The sequence below is a fragment of the Doryrhamphus excisus genome, linkage group LG3 (genome assembly GCF_037039965.1).
Source record: "Doryrhamphus excisus strain RoL-2023G ecotype Guam linkage group LG3, RoL_Dexc_Guam_v1.1, whole genome shotgun sequence".
In the NCBI taxonomy this organism is placed as follows: Eukaryota; Metazoa; Chordata; class Actinopteri; order Syngnathiformes; family Syngnathidae; genus Doryrhamphus; species Doryrhamphus excisus.
The window spans coordinates 10,562,088-10,585,188 of NC_136359.1; the positions used below are offsets into that span (position 1 = coordinate 10,562,088).

The window sequence follows — 23,101 nt, forward strand, 5'->3', positions numbered from 1 at the left end:
CATAATTATGACTTTAGTAGCAACATATTTTGAATTTATTATATTATTATATACATTACATTATAACATTTTCTGTCACAAAATTTTGCAAAAATTAAAACTATTGTTGTTTTGTTTATTACAACTATAAAACAATGTATTTCTTTAATATTTCCACTTGTACTAAATACTTCTACTAAAATATTTTTCCTTATAATATTACAACATTATTAAGACTTTGACTTTATTCTTGTCAAATTATTGCAATTGCAAATTGCAATTTCATTTTTGCTGTTTTTTTACATTATTATAACCAAAGTTTTCAAAAATTTAAACTTTGTTTAATTTTCATAAAACTTTAAAACAATGTACAATATTTTAACTTCATGCTACTAAAATGGGGGTATTTTTTTCTCATAAAATTATAACATTATAAAATGATGTTATTGAATTTATTCTTGTAAAATTACAACAGACCTTTCAAGTTTTGCTGTTTTTTGGTAGTTTTCTTGTTTAATTCTATTTTTAGGGTGTGCCGTGGGTGAAATATGAACACCTCTGATGTAACATAATGGAAATATGAATAGTCTCTTCTTGGTTCAACCTGTAACCATCAAAATCTTGATCACAGCTTGTGCTATGACATTTTTGTAGTCCACATTGTCCCACACTCCATGCTGCGCTAACAATCCCAGTCTGTCATGCTCGTATGTGCACATACAGTACGAGTGTGCTGTGTGTGATTTTGTGGAAAAGAGCGGGGGTCAGCCTGGTGGCCTCCAGGCTCTTCAGTTGGTACCCACACCTGCAGGCCTCAACTCTGACCCCTACACCCTCCCCAACTTGTAACCACAGTCTGCTTCCCACCCCTAAACAAGGCACAACAATGTTCACGGTCAGCGGTCAGAGCATAAAAAAAAAAAAAAAACACCACCCCTCCGCTTTCTTTGCCCTTCTGCCCACCCCTTACATCTGTGTTGGGGGTTTTGGTTGTGGGAGGAAAAGATAAATTAGCCAGCAAAGAATGACCAATTAGAACGGCATGTTCTTTCACCCCCCCACACCCCTATTCAGCTGTCCAATCCTTCATGCCATCTCTTCCTTTCATTTGTCTTTTTTTGTGTCTGGCGGTTGCAGGTGCCAGTATGTCTTCCTCAGCTTCGCACGCAATCTAAGGGCAAAGCGGCCAAAGCATAATAATATAACACAAGTGGGGGGGTGGGGGGGTGGAACGCCAATGAAGCAGAAGAGGAATGAAAGCAAACAAATTAGATGAGAGGAGAGGAAAAATCTGGCAAGCAATTGGCACAAAATGTTTCACCGAAGAAAACAATACAACACGAAATGATGCATTTCTTGTACTGCCCTTGTGCTGCAAACTGGATGTGATGCATGCATTGCCACATAATACAGAAGTGGAGTTGCTCCATACACGTCAAATCATTTAAACATCATTTATTTTCCAATTAAAGACCATAACAGAATTCCCATACTGCATATACAGTAAATACATATACAGTTATGGCCTGCCTCTGTCCAATTGCAATTCTGAGTATGCATTGAGGAATGTGTGTATGGTCCCATAGTCAAAGAAAACTAGTATTACAGACACAGCACATTAAATGAGTTACAGTACTCTACTTTGAATCCTCAGTTGTTGGCGGGTTAAGGCGTCACCTAGTGGTTCAGTTTAGCGCTACAATGAGACCCAATAATGTTGACATCGGTTCCCTTTGTCCCTTTGTTTGTGTTTTTTTCCCCATTGTCCATAGTTATTCACTTTTTACTTGGGGGGGGGGGGGGGGGGGGTACCATCTACTACTGTACAAAATATACTTTCTTAAACAAGCTTAAACAATATCACTTGTATGTAGCAATAGCAATTTAGTGCCAGATATGGGGAATTTATGCATTTCCCAGCATGTTTTTGTTGCTGTCTTATGCCTCTTAAACAGTGTTCATGTTCATAATTCTTATGAACTAGTCCAAAGTTCAGTTCATTTCTATTTTTTGGGGGAAAAGTAACAATGAAAGACTGATATTGTTTTTAAAAAAGAACACTATGACATCCATCACGGGGCGGCACGGCGGTCTAGTGGTTAGCGCGCAGACCTCACAGCTAGGAGACCAGGGTTCAATTCCACCCTTTTCTCCGGGTACTCCGGTTTCCTCCCACATTCCAAAAACATGCTAGGTAAATTGGCGACTCCAAATTGTCCATAGGTATGAATGTGAGTGTGAATGGTTGTTTGTCTATATGTGCCCTGTGATTGGCTGGCGACCAGTCCAGGGTGTACCCCGCCTCTCGCCTGAAGACAGCTGGGATAGGCTCCAGCACCCCCCGCGACCCTCGTGAGGAAAAAGCGGTAGAAAAATGAATGAATGACATCCAAACTGTTGACTGTTTACAATTATGTATTGTCCGAGTGGAATTGTAGAACGATATTGAATACAAAGTGGTTTTCTTTATTTATGGTTTATTTTTTCAGTTCTTACAAACAAAAGTCACAAGAAATTAGTGTTACAATGAATTAAATCAATTAGTAAACGTGGCACTATGTATCCAGAAGTCCTTGGGTGCGCTAGGGAGTGTGACCAATCACAGCAGAGTGGGCGTACCTAGAGGAGGGCCTGGGATGGAGTAAACCAGGGGTCGGGAACCTTTTTGGCGAAGAGAGCCATGAAGGCCAGATATTTTAAAATGTGTATCTGTGAGAGCCATATACATTTTTTTAAACATTGAATGCAATAAAATGTGTGCATTTTTATGTAAGACCAACAGTTTTAGATAATGGGCTCTAATTACATAGACCAGGCACACTACCCCACACCAATGGGGTGTGGCCAGCACACTTTCGTGAGCAGTGCAGTGTCTAATAATAAATCAAATACTTGTTGCCATTAATACTTCTGCTGCTGCATAATTTTGCACCGTACTCCGTAGACGTATTTCATTCTTTTGGCCATCTTCGTCAGAAGGCTTGGTTCTGCAGCTTTAGCTATTTGACTAAAGGAGGAAAGTTTACATTTACATGTTTTTTTGACATCTCAATGACCGAGGTAGACTACAGCATTACCCAGTAATAATCAAGTTTTGGTGTTTGACCTGGAAAATATCATCAGGAAAGATAGATATGGTTGGCCGTATTGCAGCAGAATATAGATGGACGAATTAAAATGCATAAGAAAGTTGTTGATTTTGAATATTATTTTTAACAGTCATTTCTGTGATGGTTTACTTTAAAATGCTAGCAAAAATACATTTTTATTGTGGTAAGAAATGCTTGAGAGCCAGATACAGTCATCTAAAGAGCCCTACCTGGCTCCAGAGCCATAGGTTCCCTACCTCTGGAGTAAACGATACAGTCAAATGAAATACTGCGGAAATAGTTCCGTTTTTCCACCATTCGCGGGAAGGTCTCGGACTCTAACCCACATAGGGGATCTGCTGTGTTGGTAGAGATGTATTCAATTGGCTGAAATTCAAGGTGAGATCAGTTCAAAATTTGGGACCGACTAATATGTTTGGAGTAGATTCTTAAAAACAGCAGAGTGCACCTGACATTTTTTTCAGTAGGTCTTTGTAGACCCTTTGTAGGAGACCATGTAGAGCATCGTTGATAAGCATTGATAAGAGCGCTCCTGTCATACAGAGGATCTTTCACACACATTTGTGCAATTTAGTTCAATAGCCCTGATCTAAAGCAATGTCTTTCTGCATCTCTTAAACTACCACATTATTATAAGGTATCTAAATAATAATGATTTTAATGATAATGATAATAATGGTTATTATATATTACATTATAATTGCATAGTCATTATTTATTTTATTTTAAACGGTGTTCTTATTGTGAAGAGCTGCCGGTTATTTTGAAGGGACTTGGTTGTTTAAGTACGATGCTGATTGGTCAAAGAAATGCTGAGGTATGATTGGTCAGCATTTGACAAAATGGGCGTGTACGACGGTAAGGTTGCTTTCTGAAGCTAGTGTATATAAGCGCGTCGAGGTCCTCTCTTATGTGACATATCTCAAACACATTAATGAGCACACTTGTAACATGGCGACACACTGACAGGTGAAACACGGAGGAGCCCGAGGACAAAGCCGCGATGGCGGGCACCTTTGGCCTCAAAGGCTGCCAGCAAATTCGCGGTCCGCAGTTACGACATCTTCTGGAGGCCAAGGAGTTCTTCCTGTTCGACTGCGACGGGGTCATCTGGCACGGTGAGAAGGCTATCACGGGCGCGGCCAAGGTAGTCAAGTCGCTTATGAGTCGGGGCAAAAATGTAGTGTTCGTCACCAACAATTCCACCAGGCCGAGGGAGAAATACGTCCACAAGTTCTACCGTCTGGGCTTCACCGACGTCGTCCTCGACCAAATCTTCAGCTCGTCCTACTGCTCGGCTCTTTACCTGCGGGACGTGATCAAGCTCCGAGGTCGGGTCTTCGTCATAGGCTGCGACGGGCTTCGCGACGAGCTCCAGGAGGCGGGAATCCCCTGTGTGGAAGAGGTGGACGAACCGGACGCTACCATTTACAACTGCGCCCTGGCCCCGGACGTCAAGGCGGTACTGGTGGGCCACGACGACCAACTGACTTTCCTAAAGCTAGCTAAGGCCTCGTGCTACCTGAAGGACCCGGACTGCTTGTTCCTGGCAACCGACAACGACCCTTGGCACCCGCTGTCGAGTGGAAGGATACTCCCAGGTATGTTGGGGGTGCTTCGGCAACAATGCCTCGGGCCTACATTAGTATTTAATGGTCTTAATTTATCTACAATTAACTTCATATTATGTTATTGTCTGTACACATTAGAACAATTCTAAATACAATTATTTCATACTCTACACGCAGAACAGTCACTGGCCACTTCATTAGGCACACCTGCATCATCCAATAAAACTGGTGCAGTGCAGTTCTACAACATTAAACATTGTGTTTACTATACAGACAGAAGGCAGTGTTGTTTGATGCAGCCATAAACCACATTCATTACAAATAAAGATTACGGGGAACTGTGACAGCTGAGCATTATTTACTAATGAACTATCTCCAAAGAGACCCACCATGGTATTAGGTAAGGTAATAATTGTAGGTGATAGTGGAATGGTTCGGACCAAGGATGTGGCTCATCTTTTGGACCGAGTTTAAACTTTTTTTGAAGCACTGCAATCAGAATATTCTATGCTACATTTGAGAGACACTAAGGGCAGAAAGTTATTTACTGATAAGAACAGAATTGACACTGTCCTTCCTCAATGGAGTGGTGTCCGACTATGTAGTCTTCTGCCTACCCCGCACTTAATAATTTTTTTGTACAGCAGTGGTTCCTGAACTTTTCAGTCTTGTGCTCCTTCAGACATTTGACTTGAAGCCATGTACTTTGTAATGGCCGAATTGTCATAGATTCTAATGTTGTGGTCCTACACCCTTCAGCAGTTGAACAAACCTCAACTATTTTGTTGGGCCCCCTAAGAACAAAGCAGATTTTTTGCAGACCAGTGACTCAGCTGACCCAGTTGGCGATCCGATGTTCGGTGAAAATTTTCCGTTTCATCTAAGCTGGTGTTACTTTCCATCCCTCATCCTCATCCGTCAGGTTCCGGCTCACTCATGGCAGCCCTGGAGGTGGCCTCTGGTCGCAAGGCCACCGTGATCGGCAAGCCCAGCCGCTTCATGTTCGAGTGCATTTCCAGCCAGTTCCGAGGGGTGGACCCAACGCAGTGCCTAATGGTGGGGGACCGCCTGGAAACTGACATGCTATTCGGTTCCAACTGCGGCTTGGACACCATGCTTACCCTCACTGGGGTCTCTCAGATGGAGGAGGCCCACCAGTACAGAAATAGTGAGGTGTCGTCCAATCACAGCCTGGTACCGGACTATGTGGTGGACACCATTGCTGACTTCTTGCCTGCTTTTGAGGAACTGGATGAAGAAAGCAATTGATGGCTTCTATTAGACTGCAAGTGTGGCACAATGTTATTCAGTCAGCTTTCAGTAATTCCAAGCATACCTCAGTGTTAAGTGTTATGCCCAATTGTGATTGAACTGTTCAAGTGTTTAATTGTAGTTGCACTTTGTTCATGAGCCGTTTGCGTGTTTGATACTGGCTTTGGATGAGGTATTTTGTAAAACCGTGAAGTGAACTATAAGACAGGAATGAACAGACTGATTAACACATTCTATAATGTATATTAAAAAACAATTTGACAATCTGTCACAGCTGCGCGATATGTGCCAATATTCAAAATATTGTATAGGAGTGGTCCTGGAGGACAAACTTTAGCAACACTAGCATAGCTATGCTAACATTACACTCACAATTTAATAGCAATGCCATGCTATGTTAGCCTAATTGCTGAAAGGAAGAAAAAAAACACCTCAAACTTGCAGCTCCCACATCTAATTGACCTGTTTCGCAGAGCTCCAGACTTTAAGATGTGTAGCGAAGCCTGCTTCTATAAAGCTGTCCTTAAGTGGTGGGTGTATAGTATACAGCAATTAATTGCATCAGTGTCTGTTTGAGCAGAGGCTACAATCTGAAATACTGTTTTTATTCATATGTGATGAGCAATTTCATTTTTTGTTAGGAAGCCTGTCACACTGATGGTGAATGATTATAGTCGCACTGTAGTGAATATCACTGTTAGCATAGCGAGCATGTTGGCAACAATAAATAACTGCATTTTATGCTAAATATGCTGTTGGTTTTGTGTACATCAGAAGACCACAAAGTAAGAGTATTGCTTTAATGATCCAGCATTAAACAAACACCAGCTGACTCAGCGTTGAGCGATGCTGTTCATGATAATTACACACCATGTTAGGGAAAAGGCTTGTGTTTGCTTAAGTATTGCAGGGAAAAGTCCCAATTTTGCAATAGAATCTAAAGCAGCAGTTTCAGGCAGGATAGCTTGTCAACATGCTAAGTTGAGACAAGATGACATCCACTGTCAACAGAAAGATTCATATCTAACAAACATATGTACATTATAAGGGGATTTGTGTAATTTTATTTTACTTTGTGCCGAGATAAGGACTTTGGTTGCAGTCATGAAATTGTGTCATCACTCAGGTCCACCACGCTGAAACAATAAGAAAATGTTCATTATGAAAAGTTATAGTATGTCCTACTTACAGTGCATCCGGAAAGTATTCACAGCGCTTCACTTTTTCCACATTTTGTCATGTTACAGCCTCATTCCAAATTGTATTAAATTAATCTCTTACCTCAAAATTCTACACAAAATACTCCATTATGACAATGTGAAAAAATTTTTTTGACATGTTTTGAATTTATTAAAAATAGAAAACAAAAAACTCACATTTACATAAGTATTCACAGCCTTTGCCATGAAGCTCAAAATTGAGCTCAGGTGCATCTTTTTTCCACTGATCATCCTTGAGATCTTTCTACAGCTTAATTGGAGTCCACCTGCAGTAAGTTCAGTTGATTGGACATGATTTGGAAATATAATAACTGTCTACTATATAAGGTCCCACAGTTGACTGTGCATGTCAGAGCACAAACACCAAGCATGAAGTCAAAAGAACTGTCTGTAGACCTGCGAGACAGGATTGTCTTGAGGCACAAATATGGGGACAGAGTGACCATCGGGGCCTTGGTCACCTCCCTGACTAAGGCCCTTCTTCCCCGATCGCTCAGTTTAGAAGGCCGGCCAGCTCTAGGAAGAGCCCTGGTGGTTCCAAACAGCTTCCATTTACGAATAATGGAGACCACTGTGCTCATTGGGACCTTCAAAGCAGCAGAATTTTTTCTGTATCCTTCCCCAGATTTGTGCCTCAAGACAATCCTGTCTCGCAGGTCTACAGACAGTTCTTTTGACTTCATGCTTGGTGTTTGTGCTCTGACATGCACAGTCAACTGTGGGACCTTATATAGACAGTTATTATATTTCCAAATCATGTCCAATCAACTTCAATTTATCAATTTACTGCAGGTGGACTCCAATTAAGCTGTAGAAAGATCTCAAGGATGATCAGTGGAAAAAAGATGCACCTGAGCTCAATTTTGAGCTTCATGGCAAAGGCTGTGAATACTTATGTAAATGTGATTTTTTTGTTTTCTATTTTTAATAAATTCAAAACATGTCAAAAAAACCTTTTTTCACATTGTCATAATGGAGTATTTTGTGTAGAATTTTGAGGTAAGAGATTAATTTAATACAGTTTGGAATGAGGCTGTAACATGACAAAATGTGGAAAAAGTGAAGCGCTGTGAATACTTTCCGGATGCACTGTATATACAACACCATATTTACTTGAATGTAGTCCATCTCCTCCACCGCCATGGGTCTGCGGCGGTACCTTGCAGGAAGTACTTGTATGGAGGCCAAGGTGTCAGGGATGCCAGCGATGGGGGTGACAGATACTTGGCTTTTGGGTATTTGAGGTGGTGATGGTGAACTGGGAGTGTTGTGTTGCTGGAAGTTGACTGCTAGTGTTTTTAATGCTTCTTGGGCTGGAGTAACAAGCAAATAAGAGGGAAGTCAAAGGTAAACTTCATTCTCTTGTAGTTGATCTCAGATTGTGCAGGTGTGTATAGTTGTTTGAGAATAACAGTTAGAATAGAACATAAAGCAATACAACCAACTCACCGTTTGGTTTAGGGATACCGTGTCTGGTCGGAAACTTAATCATAGGTGCATGAGGCCGCACAGCCTGAGGAAAGAAAAAGCCCAGGTCAGAGTTTAAGCTTAACATTAGCTATGAAAGCACCACTGTCACTGTAACTCATTCAGAGATGGCATCACCATTCATTGAGAACCCGACAGACCTGGGAGAAAGAATTCTGGCAGCACAACGACAATAGTGGCTTTTCAAAATCACAAACATTTGCTCACTTTTTGAGGAATGACATACAATATGAAATATGAATTCGGCAATGTTAACATATAGTATATGTTGTACTTATTACAATTATTGTTGGATGAATAAGCACTCTGAGGCTCCTGAAACAAATTTCCTCTATTCTAACAAAATTATAATTTTGTGGGCTGCAAGGCAGGCATATGGTTAGCGCGCAGGCCGCACAACTAGGAGACCGATGTTCAATTCCACCCTCGGCCGTCTCTGTGTGGAGTTTGCATGATCTCCCCATGCATGTGTTGGTTTTCTCCGGGTACTCTGGTTTCCTCCCACATTCCAAATTCCACATGCTAGGTCAATTGGCGACTCCAAATTGTCCATCGGTATGAATGTGAGTGTGAATGGTTGTTTGTCTATATGTGCCCTGTGATTGGCTGGCGACCTGTCCAGGGTTACCCCGCCTCTCGCCCGAAGACAGCTGGGATAGGCTCCAGCACCCTCGTGAGGATAAGCGGTAGAAAGAGTGACTGAATGATAATTTAGTCACAAAACATGTCCACACTGCCATCTAGTGGAAATACGGGATAAGCACCCCCGTGTAATTGTATTGACGAGAGGGAGAGGAAATGTGAATATTTACACACCAGGTCGATTTCTGTGTGCGGCCCAAAATGTTCTGCTTGCGCCCCTAAAATTGTGTATAGTTCACAACTCTAAAGGATTGCTAAGCTAGTAGCTTCCTGACTGAGCACGTATCATTGTAGTCAACAGCGTTAACAAGACATCAACATGTACGTTTAAACGCATACAACTCAAATAATAAAAAGGGCTGTACTGTTACAGTTTCAATGTATAAAACAAGACATATATATTGTTAAAACAAGGACACTTTAGCAAGGGCACGACCGCCTTGAGGCCTCGTCACGTCAAATCCATAATCACGTAAACAGAAAAGCAACATTTTCATGAATTAACCATGTACAACAACGATATATAAGTGTATTGAGTAAGTATGTTGTCAAGAGAAGACGTTACCTGAATAACTCTGGCGGTGGGAGCTGCCATTTTGGAGCTGACTTTGCTCCCCATGCTAACCGCTGCACTTTCACGTCCGGGTTAAATCCTCTGATTACAACGACACCGCAAGATGGCGCTGCAACACGCGGCAAAGTCCTTTCAATGATCCTTTAGGTTGACGTTCCCTAAAGTGAATGACATTAGCAGAGGAATGATGTACAATATGCGGTGCAGAATGGACGTTATTTTCAGTAAATCTACCTTTCGTTACCTGATACCTGGGTCAAATACTCAGGCCACATCACATGCTATCTTGTTCATTTAGCCCAATTAATTACTTAAATCCGCCTCAAAACCAAACCTTTGTAACTCCCATCGTGCTCCAAGAGGTTTCATTATACGTAAAAATGTTAACTGCCACCCACGACGTCTGGAAGTTAAAAATAAAACCTTAATAATGGATAAAAGCGCTACCTGAAAGACAGCTAGGAGACCTATGTCTTATTTTTACATTGACCCGGAAAGATATACAGAGCTTCTTTAAACAAGTAAGATATGTCTTCTGTTTATATCGAAATAGTCCATTACACAATAGTTAGTGTTTTCATTTAAATAATGAATACTTAAGAATTTATATTTATACTGCATTGGTGTTTTCTAAAACCCTGACGTCACACATTCATTCATTTTCTACCGCTTATCCTCACGAGGGTGGAGAGGCGGGGTACACCCTGGACTGCTCGCCAGCCAATCACAGGACACATACAGACAAACAACCATTCACACTCACATTCAATAGACAAAAATGATAGAGAGAAATTATGCTCAATATTTCATGATTTAATATCCATGGCAGTTTGACGCTTCCGTAGATATGTATTTCAAAGCCCTGTTGTTGTTATTTTAGTTTACCAAACGCTGGCATGACCATCTTTCCTCAGACAGGATCTTTGTAGGTCAATGTTGCAGCACACTGCCGTCTACTGGGCTGAAATATATATACTGTAACTAGTCTCAAAAGCTTGTTGTCCATTAATATTTCTTATATGTTATTATGCATTAGCTTATATCAGGGCAGTTAACAACATTATTCCGGGGGACACATTTTTTAGAATGCTAAGGACCCCTGAGACGAGACAAAATGGTTAATCCTCAATCAGACATGAACTGAAGTAATATGTTGATGCTCGTCCAAGATTTTATAGCTCATATATGACAAACACTTCTCCATATTTAAAGACATACTACAAAAACAGGACTCAAAGGTCATCTTTATGACAAGAGTGTTGATAGTAATTTGCTAAAGTCACTTTCAACTTTCATGGTTCTTTCCGATATGGAATCACATTGCAGAGCAACAGTCAACACACATTGACATTTGTTAGGTGGTATTTTATTTTACAAATTGGTCTGGTGTTATTGAAAATAAAGGGTCCCGATCTTTCGGGGACTGGCTCCAAACCTGAGTGCCAGTGTGGCTTCATACAGCAGCTTACAATCAACACATTGCCACAGTGCCAGTTTCGAGTGAGGATCAGGGCCCCTGGGAGGTCAACAGTGCAAAGACATTTGCGCAATTTAGAGCGGCGTCCACGGCTGTTTACATGAATCTATCAGGTCTGAGGTTTAAGGTGGGCCGATTATTTGACTCAATGGGTCTTTGAGCGCTCAAACAGATCCTTGAGTTGCTGCTGAGTGGTGGCTTCTTTCTGCTGCATGAGCGAAGAATGGCCTTTGGTGACACCCCAGCTATCTGGGGCGGACATGGAGGGACACTGTGGACGACCAGAAGCTGGCTTCAGGTTCTCCCAGTAGTCACGACGGGCTCTAAATCACACAAACAAACAGCAATAAGTTCCTTCTTAATAAAAGTAAATACATAGTAATATATATATATAATATAAGAAGAGGCCTCTCACCTGGCTCTGACCCAGGGTTTTGTGTGCATCTCCAGACCGGCACCCCACATGCCGTGTTTCTGCGAACCAGGGGGCACCATTCCCCTCTCTACTGCCAGTTCCTCCGCCACAGCCCTGATGTGGTATGGCTCGAATCCGCAGCAGCCACCAATAAAGTAGATACCGGCATTGTAGGCCTCTCTGGCGTACTTGTGCATGTCCCAACGGGTCAGGATCCGGGGCTCGAGACCTAGCAATGCATTTCTTGTTAGCTGCTTCTGGCATGCTATTTTTATTTATTATTACATTTTTCCTTTGTTTTTATGATTACCGAAGGGGAATTCTGGCAGGTCGATGAATCCCTGGCAGTTGCAGTCGGGGGTGTGGAAGGCCAGAGGCTGCACCATGTAGTGAGCCTTCAGACCGGCCTTCTCCACGGCCTCCTTCATCATCTTGACAGCCTTCACACAGGTCAGAGGGTCAAAGTGGCAGTTGACACCCACGATCTGGGCCCCTATGCAAGCAGACAGCAGTAGTGTGAAGTTGGAGGGACAGCAACTTGTTCGACATTTGCAGGCCATGAAAATAATCTCTGGATAACGTTTGAACTGAGATAGTAGCCTCAGACAGCAGCCTGTGCTGCTTGAGTCTTCTGTCCCAGAGTAAATAACCTGCTTCGGAACATACAATGCCAATGTTAGTGCACTGACCAGCTTTGACCAGCCTGATAGCACATTCTCCGGCGGAGACACCGTGCATGTCGCCCTCTGGTCCGATGCACAGAGAAGCAGCCACAGGCTTCCCTGTCCCCTTCAGCACCTCCACGGCCCACACGGCCTCCTCAACGTGCTCAAAGTACTGCAAGAATGACAAAGACAAGAATGAAACAAAAAACACACAAATGCACACATTAAGGTTTGTGCGTACCTCAGCAATCAGGAAGTCCACGTTCTTCTTAATGAACACGTCCAATTGCTTTTTGAAGATGGCCTTCACTTCGGTCTCACTCTTGCAGCTCAGGTAAGATGGCGTCTGGGACACGCCTCCCGCCACCAAAGCGTCGCCCTCGTTGGCAACCTCGCGGGCCAGATCGCAGGCAGCCTCGTTGATTTGTGCGCCCTGAAGGATTGGAGAACATACAGGTGATGTCGCTGCACCCTAAGTGCTTGTGCGGTGACATAGAATCGTTTTTGTTTTCATCCCCACCGTCAGTTTCAGGCTCTGGCCTCTGTTCTCCAGCTTGTCGTCACTGGCGTAGAAGGTAAAGGTCTGCATGACATTGGCTCCCGCCCTCAGAAACTCCCTGTGCAGCTGGCGCACTGAACGAGCAAACAAGATTGCATGAGAAGACAAACAAAAGTGCAAAAAAAAGACACTTCATGACACAATAGCTGTAACATTCATGTCACCTGCTTCAGGGTGCTCAGCGGCTGCCTCGGGGGTCCAGGGACCCGCCTTCACGTAGCCTCTCTTCTCCAGAGCGAAGACGAAGCCACCATCGCCGATTACGACCTCGCCAGCGTTCAGACGCTCCAAGATTCCCTAAGAGAAAACATGCAACTTAATGATTGGGGGGGAAAAAAAGCATACTTTTAAATGTAAAAATAACCCAAGCGGGTTTACTGGGGGTCAAAGTTGAGCCACTGAGGTCAAAGTTTTTTATTGCACGTTTTTTTTCTTTTGAATGGAAATGTGATACTTGGAATGAATACTAATACATTCCTATGCAATGGACCCTGAAGCAGCATGGTTGGACATTACTCAAGAGACATTACTAAGTCCCATAGTTGGCACTAATTTTGGATTTTTCCCTCTGCAAAAATGACATTTCATGGTCAAATAGTAGCATTTTCGTCACACTTGTAATGAAATATTCAACACCCATCGAACCATAAACCAATTAAAGCCAAACCAATGCATTGTTCTCAATATTTCACTAGATTTTTACATTTACTGCAAACTATGCTATGAGAAATATTTCTATGTGACTTCCAAACACTTCCAAATGTCCCACTGCTTACCTTCTTTACTGGTGCCATATTCCCCGAGCTGCGTGGACCCCTGACTGCTCAGACTTTGACAGGTTGAAACAGACAGTCGAATTGGCCAAAGCACTTCTTTAAATCCACACCAAGCAGGGGAGGGATCTAAGCCAGAGACACTCTGATTGGCAAAGCTCCACTTACACAACAAGTTGCCCCCCTCTCACCTTTAGAGATGAATGACTGCGTTGTCAAGTGTGGTTTACTAGTTTAGTCCGGATTAATTACGAGTTTTTTTTGTTTGTGTGTGTGTATCTGTTGCACATATGCTGACTCGACACATTGATAACAACAGTGAGCTTTGAGTGATCATTTCCTAATTGATCAGTGTGTGCACTCAATAGATGGCATAGTCTTGTAGAACTTTAAACTAGATGAATTATTAAACATTACGTCTGTTGTCATGTCCGCACAGCAGCAGTCTACAACGGTTACACAAAAAGCTGGACACCAAATTGAATTTAAAAACCAACAAAATCTCTTCAAGAACATTTGAGTCTGTATGTCTGTGGTCCAAAAAGGATCCAGATCCTGGCTGGAATCCAGACACAGTGGAAAAAGTACCCCATTCCTGATTTTGTATTTCTTTTTTGCATTGTAACACTTAAATGTTTCAGATCATCCAACAAATTTAAATATTAGTCAATAAAACTTAGAGAGAGCAATTATCCACAAATGGCCAAAACATGGAATAGTGGCGAACCTCCCTCGGAGTGTCTGGCTAACCAAAATGACCCCAAGAGTGGAGTGACGACTCATCCAAGAGGTCACAAAAGACCCCACAACAACATCAAAAGAACTGCAGGCCTCACTTTCCTCAGTTAAGGTTAGTGTTTATGACTCCACCATAAAAAAGACACTGGGAAAAAACGGCCTTCATGGCAGAGTTCCAAGATAAAAAACACTGCTGACCAAAAATATCATTAAGGCTCATCTCAATTTTGCTAGAAAACATCTTGATGATCCAGAAGACCTTTGGGAAAATACTTTCTGATGAGACAAACCTTGAGACAAACCTTTTGGAAGGTGTGTGTCCCTTTACGTATATCTGGCATAAAAGTAATGCCACATTATATAAAAAAGAATATCATACCAACAGTAAAATATGGTGGTGGTAGTGTGATGGTCTGGGGCTATTTTGCTGCTTCAGTACCTGGAAGAGCCATGAATTCTGCCGTCTACCAAAAAATCCCGAAGTAGAATGTCTGGCCATCTGTTGGTGACCTCAAGGTGAAACCAACTTAGGTTCTGCAGCAGAACAACAATCCAAAACACACCAGCAAGTCCACCTCTGAATGGCTGAAGAAAAATAAAATGAGGACTTTGGAGTGGCCTTGTTAAAGTCCTGACCTGAATCCTATTGAGATGCTGTAGCATGACTTAAAAAAAGGCGGTCTATGTTCAAAAACTATTCTAACTATTCTATAAAATAAAACAATTCTGCAAGGATGAGTGGGCCAAAATTTCTCCACAGCACTGTAAGAGACTCATTGCAAGTTATCACAAATGCTTGATTGCAGTTGATCCTACCAAGGGTGGCAACAACTTGATGGTAGGGGTGTCATGAGGTGTTAGTTCATAAAGACGAGATGATACATGAGATTGGGTATATAACGCTATATTGCAATCTACTTATTTAATTTCTACTACATTACTAGTGGTGGGCAAAATCGTTCATTTCAGTGAACCGGATCATTCAGGTTCATTCAGTAAAAAGATCTGTTCGTTTAGGTCAGTCGGTCGTTAGCCTGATCTGCCCCTGTGCATAGACCCGGCCAGCCGTGTTGAGTCAGTCCATTCACTCATGTTCACGTTCATTCTGATTCAACAGCACAATAACACATGATGACAGCTGGGATAGGCTCCAGCACCCCCGCGACCCTCGTGAGGAAAAAGCGGTAGAAAATGAATGAATGAATGACTAGTGGTGTGTCGATCATGAACGAACTGGTCAAAAGAACTAGTTCTTTTTTGTGAACGGAATGAATGAGGTCACCGACAGTGTCGGTCAATCTCTTGGTCTCGGTCTTTCAGTCAGCTAACGCCACCCACCCACAGAGCGAGGCTCGACGATAGGATAAAACAGGCAAGCACGCAGATAGTCCCGCCCTGCAAAAAGAAGGGTGAACTGACTCTCCAGCCAATCAAAAAAAAACATTTGCAACTGAACAGACTGAACGGGTATTTTAGGGGTGGTGACCTCGTTCATACCATTCACAAAAAAGTAGTTCTTTTGACCCGTTCGTTCATGACCGACACACCACTGTACATTGCACTCTTCTGCTACCAGCCCCGCTTTCACCCACTGAGACAAAGTATGTTCACTCCGTTCATGCTGTTCCTCTATGCTGAAACCAATGCACAGAGTGAACTCCTGCCTGTTTGGAGACGAGAGACAAGGGCTGACATGCATGCACATGGTGATATTCATTCATTCATTCATTCATTTTCTACCGCTTTTCCTCATGAGGGTCGCGGGGGGTGCTGGAGCCCATCACAGCTGTCTCAGGGCGTGAGGCGGGGTACACCCTGGACTGGTCGCCAGCCAATCACAGGGCACATACAGACAAACAACCATTCACACTCACATTCATACCTATGGACAATTTGGAGTCTCCAATTAACCTAGCATGTTTTTGGAATGTGGGAGGAAACTGGAGTACCCGGAGAAAACCCACGTATGCACAGGGAGAACATGCAAACTCCACACAGAGATGGCTGAGGGTGGAATTGAACCCTGGTCTCCTAGCTGTGAGGTCTGCGCGCTAACCACTAGACCACCGTGCCGCCCCACATGGTGATATATTTAGGGTAAAAAAAGTAATTCAGTTCATTTCCATTTATTGTGTAATTAATGAATTAATTCATTATCATCTCAGGTGTGATACGAGATCTTGAGACACCCCTACTTGATGTGCAGACAACCTGAGAGCTCAAACATGCGGGTATCGTATTTATGAGGACCTTTATGGCTGAAAAAAAAAGATGCAGTGCTGGTTCAAAGGTGCAAAGATAAAACACGCACTTACACTGAGAGCCCTGTGTGACCGCTTTGCAACACAGCACATTACTCAATGACACTGGAAGATGTCAACAATAGGCACTGTCTGCTTATAATGACAGCCAATGGAAGAGCTGCATCAATATGTAGCCATGTTATGTACCACTCCACGGTATGATACAGTTGCGGTGCTGAACTTCAAACAACAGAAATAAACATGTTAAATGAATCAAAACCGAGCATTAATAATGTGTTATAATTAAGTGTTTACAATATTCACGGACGCCATGTCCTTCTACATGTGCAGCAACGGCTAACTGCTTAACCAGAAAGGTTCATTCTTTTTCACTTTTTAATACTCTTTGGATGAATAATGGGAGGTTTTTGACTCCATGCTAATTGACAGTGTGCCAATGAAGACCAAGAGGTCTGTCAGTTAAATGGTTATTATGGCAATAACCCATATTTGAATAATTTTCTCCAATTAGTGACTTTTTCCCTCCTTCACAATTCACAAGAGTCATTGTTTTGGAAGTTTCAGCTTGTCGGACAGTAGAACCTTTATTTCCAAAACAACTTTCCATGTGAAAAAATTTAAATAGAAATGATCAATGTCACAATAACATAACATTTAATGAATCAACCAAAATCTGACCTACTTAAAGGTTAAGCTCACTTTTTGGCCCTTTGTATTTAGTTGTGGACTCCTATTGAGCAGCTACACATGATAACCAGCACAGAAAGCTTTCTAATTATTCAAAAAGTTTCCAAAGTTATCCAAAGTTTCTCAAAAAAGGATTTATTTCAAGACGGTAATTGTCTTTGACGGCAATGGTAATTGCATTAGCATTTTAGCTAATCGGTTTAATGTGTTTTGCGGGACTACCGGTGTTTAAAAAAACTCGGGTGGAGCATCTGATTGTGGTGGGAAACGGCTATTACCAACCCCGCACCCTGTATGCACACTCTATAATGCTACACAGACAAGTAATGTTTGTAAGGCGTCAGGCTTCAGCAAATTTGTAGGCTAGTCGAGCAGCATAGTGGCCCATGTTCACAGAACAGTCCAGGGTGAAATGCCGTTGGCAGATTAAAATGTATTTCTTTTGCTGGTAGGGAATCAGGAACTCCAACCACTTGTGCCTGATGGTGGCGCCCTTAGGAATTGTAAACAAATGTGGCTTTCCCTTTTAAGCCGTTGCAGGCAATGTAAACAGAGAAGGAGAACTTGGGGAAGGGCAGAGTGCTTATACGGGCTTATACAGTCATGCCCGTATAAGGAAGTCTGCCCCCCCTGTGACATCACAATGGGGCAGTTTTACCACGCCTTCTGAAACCGAGTGTTTTGAGCCATCCCAAACTACTTTCAGGGCTCACTTCCAAATGCGCAAACCTCATTATCTGAAACTTTGGCATGGGTTAACATGGGAATACGACATTCTAACTACATTCATAGGTCAGACAAGTCTAAAAAGCATAACATGTCCCCTTTAAATGCATTTAATATGTGCCCTTTTTCGGGCTTAAACCTTGCTGTGTTGCAATTGAACAATAGCATTATCAAAGAGAATGGGAGAGTATTGCAACTGTTGATTTGAAATCAGGAGAGAACATCAACATCAAGCTAGCATCAGGGTTTGGAGAGGGCGGAGTGAGACGCGTCAAAAATCTACACTTTTATGGACATTTTTACTCCATTTGCTGATGGTCCCAGAGGGTAACCCCGAGGAAAAGCGAGGATCTAATGTACACCGTGTTGGTCTGAGCTTGTCAGTGATCTAAAAAGCGTGTCAACAATAGGCTAGCAAATTGCATCATTCTGCACTATTTAACAAGCCGGCTGTTGATCATTACATTTATTAGTTATCTAGTAACGCATATGTGTCCTTATTTGTACACACAGCAGAGTGCTGCTGTGTTCTGTTAGCTCTGGGTTGATCCAGTTTGAGGGAGATTAGAGGTCCAACTCCTGCCCCACAACACACACACACACTACACACACACATATAGACACACACACACACACAGACATTTTATCAAAAGAGTCAAAGTGCACAAAAACACCTCAGTTCACCAGAGGATTTCATCAGTGGTCACACTGCTAAATTTACATTTATATGGAAACATGCATAAAATGTTTAGTATTTACATTAACTGCCAGACACTTGCTTCTCATTTGAATATATGATTGTTTTCTTTATTAATATTTTATATTATATTCATATCTATTTATGTAAATGACCTTTGAGGATCATAGATATATTGTATGTAACATTAACTATACATAAACATTTTACAGGTTGTTTAAATGAATGTTTTGTTGCATGCTGTGCATGCAAGAGACCATAGTTTGTCACCTTTACTATCCGTGCAATTAGCAAACACATCACCAATGTAGTAGGATGTGAATTGCAATACAGTTGGTTCTCTGAGGCTCTCTGCAAGTGTTGGTTCATGCCATATGTCCTCACAAAGAAAGGCTGTTGAGCGTGTTGTCCCGTAGCAGCTGAATGTGACACCACGTGTCCCTCATGTGCACGTAGAGCGGCGTCTCGGTATGTTTGTATGTGTAACTTTAGAGGACACGATGATGTTTCAAGGGTCACCACGGCGTATAGATTGGAACACATTTGGATCCAGTGCTGTGCAGCAGTGTATGTTACGTCACATGATGTGACCCCATGTGTCATAATACAATGTGTCGTAATACAAGACAATCAGCTATTTTTTTCCCTCCTTGGGCTCATAAACCTCACTGGGAGATTTTATGAGCAAACATTTGTGAATGTACAACACTTTTATGTATATATTACCTATGTCTATCCTCTGCTCTTTTGCTCAACCAGCTATTCCATAGGCTGGGATGTACAAAAGGTCGATTAAGGTCACACTAAAACGAAAAAAAGGGCAAAAAATAGCATGTTTGTCAAACTTATAATCAAGTGAACATTCTCAACAATCCTCCCTTCATGTGAATATACATTAAAGGGGACCTATTACGCTCATTTTTACCCTTTGTGTACTCCTATAGAGCAGCTACACACCAATAACCAGCACAGAAAGCTTTCTAGATATTGCAGAATCTGCACCTATCCAGCTGTATTTCTTTGGATTTCATGCTTCCTGTAAAAATGATCTGTTTTAATTAATCCCACCCACGGCCCGCCTCCAGGCACACCCACTCTGCTGTGGTTGGTCACACTCCTGAGTGCTTAGAAGGACTTCCGGTTTGTGCCGCTAACTTTATAGGAGTTGGTAAACGGTATCGGAGTTGATAATAAACGGCGATTTATCTTTTTTAACATAGATTCATATGTGTTGGATTACGAATCCGATCCGGATGTAGAGACTGGACAGTGCAAAGTTTCTCAAGAAACAAGGTTACTTCAATACGTCTGTCAATGGTAAGTAGCTTTAGCATTTTAGCGATTTCTACAGCATTGGTAATGTATAATGTTTTTTGCGGGACTAGCAGTGTCACGTAAAGCCACTAATTGGGGTGGGAAATGGCTCCAAGCAACCCTGCTCCCTGCATGCACACTGTATAATGCTACACACTCTATAATGCTACACAGACAAGCGCTTTTGTTCCCTGACCTACACAAAGTAACCACAGTTAGGACACTGATAAATTATTACTTACTGCTTGCTCTTCTGACTCTTCCACACGACCAAGTAACATTGGAACAGAACATTGGAAGTTTGTCGGCTAGTCCAGCTGCATACTGGCCCACGTTCACATAACAGTCCAGTGTGAAAATTAAAATGTATTTCTTTTGCTGGTAGTGAATCAGGAACTTCAACCACTGGTAATGGTAATCCACAATGCCGCTGATAGAGAACATACCAAACCTTTATGCTTAAAATGTTACAAAGTCGTAATAATCCAAGAACAAACCAGTTGACAAGAATAATAAAATAATATAATGAAAACAGTCAAATGACAATCAAGTCATGTTACAGAATAAAACTGTGATTTTATGATAACAAGTCATAATTTTATGATAATGAAGTTATACTTTTATAGGAGTCACGTCGTAAAGTTGTTGTTTTACAAGAATATAACTAATAATAGGCTGTGGTAATAGTGGTTAGCATGCAGCCCTCACAGCTAGGAGACCCGAGTTCAATTCCACCCTCGGCCATCTCTGTGTGGAGTTTGCATGTTCTCCCTGTGCATGCGTGGGTTTTCTCCGGGGTGGGGTACACCCTGGACTGGTGGCCAGCCAATCACAGGGCACATATAGACAAACAACCATTCACACTCACATTCATACCTATGGACAATTTGGAGTCCCCAATTAACCTAGCATGTTTTTGGAATGTGGGAGGAAACCGGAGTACCCAGAGACAACCCATGCACGCACGGGGAGAACAGGCACACTCCACACAGAGATAGCTGTGAGGCCTGTGTGCTAACCACTTGACCGCCGTGCAGCCGGAATTAATATGTTTTTATAGTAATTCTTTGACTTTGTTATCATAAACAAATACATGATTCTCATGATATTTCAACTTTATTGAAAGAATAATTTAATTGTTCTCATAATATTATGACTGTATTACCGCAAAATCACCACTTCATACACATAATTATGACTTTATTCACATAATTCCACGACAAGACTGTATTGATGTTGTTTTTTTCCACTGTGGCTGGAAGTGACACAGGTGGAGAAACTGCAAAGAGTGAAGGTGAAATAAAGGAGTGGATGGGTGGAAATTGCACGTTGAAGTTGGCCAACAAAGACAAAAAAAACAGCACAAGAAAAAAAAGCCCGATTTTCAGCAGGAAGAGCAACAGTGTGCAGAAAAGAGGTGGATCTTACGTGGAAACAGTCAAGCTGATAATGGTTAACTTTTGACTTTTTGCTGATAAAGGTCAGTCTTCTCGCTGGTCACATGTTCTCTTTCACGGCAAATCAACCAAACATTGCAATATCTGAAGACAACTTCTCAGCTCCAAAAAGTAAAAAACACCACATCTTGCTCTCTGTGTGTATCAGTCAAGTGTTAATAGTTTTTATACATGACGTGTTGTTCATTTGTTCTGTGTGTACCGCTTTTTACTCCTCACGCCCTCGTCTGGGCCAATCACAGCTCATGTTACACAACAAGCTAACTGCCCATAATGTGGATTTGATGGACACCTAAAGCTAAACAGGGAAAATGTATTTTAAAAAACAATCCAAATATCCATATTTTGGATGCCAGTGTAGTATCAGTAGTATCAGAATACATATGAAGTATATAGTGTACAGTACACTGATGTTTGAATGTGACTTAAAATATTCCTATTGAAATCAGACTAAATTGACTAAATTGTGCAGTGCTTCCACTGTACATGCATCTGTATTGTTGAGCCACAGGAGGGCGCTGTCAGTGAATGCCTCATCTTCTTTATTAGTATCATTCTCTGGCTTCTTGTAAAATCACACCAATCACTTCCCATTGAATATTACGACTTCATTCACTTAAATCACCACTTTAATTCCATAATATTAAACATAATATGATTGTTTGTATGTGATTTATTTATTTTTCCATACAGGTAATTGTTTATTATGACTTTTATCTTGGAATTGCAACTTTATTGTTGTTATTGTTCAACTTAAAAACCTTTAAAAAAAATCAAAATATTAACATTTTATTGTGGAAAAATTACTGATTTATTTTTATTATATTAGGGCTTTAGCTTAGAGTCTTCTTATTAGTGTATGCTTTTTTTCCTCTTGTGATTTTGCAGTTTTCATGATAGTGATATTGCAGTTGTCATGATAGTATATCTTATTTCAAGTATTTACTCCAAGGCTTTCTTCTTATGAAATAAAAACTACAATAATTAAATATTGGCAGATTTTTATTGTATGGGAAAGTGTATCCAAACTTTTGACTGTGATAAATTGAAATTTGCATCTATCTGTCATGCATTTTTGCAATTTTTCTTCATCAGTTGTGTCATTTTTGTCCTTCAGGAATAAGACAAATAACTTTTGCACTCCTTCTGTTGCACTAAAATGATTCAGTGGCTCATAAGATACCTCCAACGTAAAGATGTGATTCTCAACTGTACTGAATGTCCATGTTGTTTATCTTGGCGATGGTCAATGCTAGCGAGCTATGATTCCAAATTTTTATTCAGTGTGACTTGAATGAGTCACGCTTCTTATACTCATGAATGACTGTATATGTTGACTTTAGTAGGAAGAAGCTTGTCGCATAAATAGCAGCTCTGTAAGCAAATCATCCAAATATTTGTAAGGCTCTCTTGTGAAATGACCGTATAAGACCATCTCTTCTGTGTTTGCAAGACATAGGGAATCGAAAGTCG

General features: G+C 41.5%; 3 protein-coding genes across 6 annotated transcripts; 1 reads left to right on the plus strand and 2 right to left on the minus strand.

The window, feature by feature from the left end:
* Positions 1-3,923: 3,923 nt before the first annotated feature.
* pdxp (pyridoxal (pyridoxine, vitamin B6) phosphatase) lies at positions 3,924-6,680 on the plus strand. Its single transcript, XM_058070922.2, has 2 exons — positions 3,924-4,690; positions 5,583-6,680. Exons 1-2 carry the CDS (start codon positions 4,093-4,095, stop codon positions 5,927-5,929), a joined length of 945 nt encoding a protein of 314 aa, XP_057926905.1. The 5' UTR covers positions 3,924-4,092; the 3' UTR covers positions 5,930-6,680.
* A 22-nt stretch (positions 6,681-6,702) lies between these two features.
* On the minus strand, positions 6,703-10,356 carry kgd4 (alpha-ketoglutarate dehydrogenase subunit 4). 4 transcript variants are annotated; one of them, XM_058070929.2, is made up of 6 exons: positions 10,101-10,356; positions 9,848-10,014; positions 8,602-8,665; positions 8,266-8,465; positions 7,005-7,068; positions 6,703-6,933 (listed from the first exon to the last, which is right to left on the minus strand). In XM_058070929.2, exons 2-5 carry the CDS (start codon positions 9,899-9,901, stop codon positions 7,051-7,053), a joined length of 336 nt encoding a protein of 111 aa, XP_057926912.1. In that variant the 5' UTR covers positions 9,902-10,014; positions 10,101-10,356; the 3' UTR covers positions 6,703-6,933; positions 7,005-7,050. The 4 variants fall into 4 exon arrangements, with proteins under 4 accessions (XP_057926912.1, XP_057926910.1, XP_057926908.1 ...); XM_058070927.2 differs by lacking the exon at positions 6,703-6,933 and having other exon boundaries at positions 6,974-7,068; positions 10,108-10,354; XM_058070925.2 differs by lacking the exon at positions 6,703-6,933 and having other exon boundaries at positions 6,974-7,068; positions 10,101-10,354.
* Positions 10,357-11,200: 844 nt separating this feature from the next.
* LOC131128252 (betaine--homocysteine S-methyltransferase 1-like) lies at positions 11,201-13,902 on the minus strand. The gene is made up of 8 exons (XM_058070920.2): positions 13,749-13,902; positions 13,137-13,269; positions 12,934-13,046; positions 12,655-12,846; positions 12,438-12,585; positions 12,059-12,241; positions 11,749-11,977; positions 11,201-11,656 (listed from the first exon to the last, which is right to left on the minus strand). The coding sequence occupies exons 1-8, from the start codon at positions 13,764-13,766 to the stop codon at positions 11,479-11,481; spliced, it is 1,194 nt and encodes a 397-aa protein (XP_057926903.2). The 5' UTR covers positions 13,767-13,902; the 3' UTR covers positions 11,201-11,478.
* Positions 13,903-23,101: the final 9,199 nt, after the last annotated feature.

Bases quoted from the DNA above. Each gene is read 5' to 3' on its own strand.
- kgd4 (XM_058070929.2), bottom strand. From the start codon at position 9,901: ATGGGGAGCAAAGTCAGCTCCAAAATGGCAGCTCCCACCGCCAGAGTT. The intron at 8,666-9,847 runs GTAACGTCTTCT...TTCTTTCCTCAG, and splicing joins CCACCGCCAGAGTTATTCAG to GCTGTGCGGCCTCATGCACC. The intron at 8,466-8,601 runs GTGAGTTGGTTG...TTGTTACTCCAG, and splicing joins CGGTATCCCTAAACCAAACG to CCCAAGAAGCATTAAAAACA.
- LOC131128252 (XM_058070920.2), bottom strand. The intron at 12,586-12,654 runs GTACGCACAAAC...TCATTCTTGCAG, and splicing joins TGGACTTCCTGATTGCTGAG to TACTTTGAGCACGTTGAGGA. The intron at 11,978-12,058 runs GTAATCATAAAA...ATGCATTGCTAG, and splicing joins CCTGCCAGAATTCCCCTTCG to GTCTCGAGCCCCGGATCCTG.
- pdxp (XM_058070922.2), top strand. From the start codon at position 4,093: ATGGCGGGCACCTTTGGCCTCAAAGGCTGCCAGCAAATTCGCGGTCCG. The intron at 4,691-5,582 runs GTATGTTGGGGG...CTCATCCGTCAG, and splicing joins GAGTGGAAGGATACTCCCAG to GTTCCGGCTCACTCATGGCA.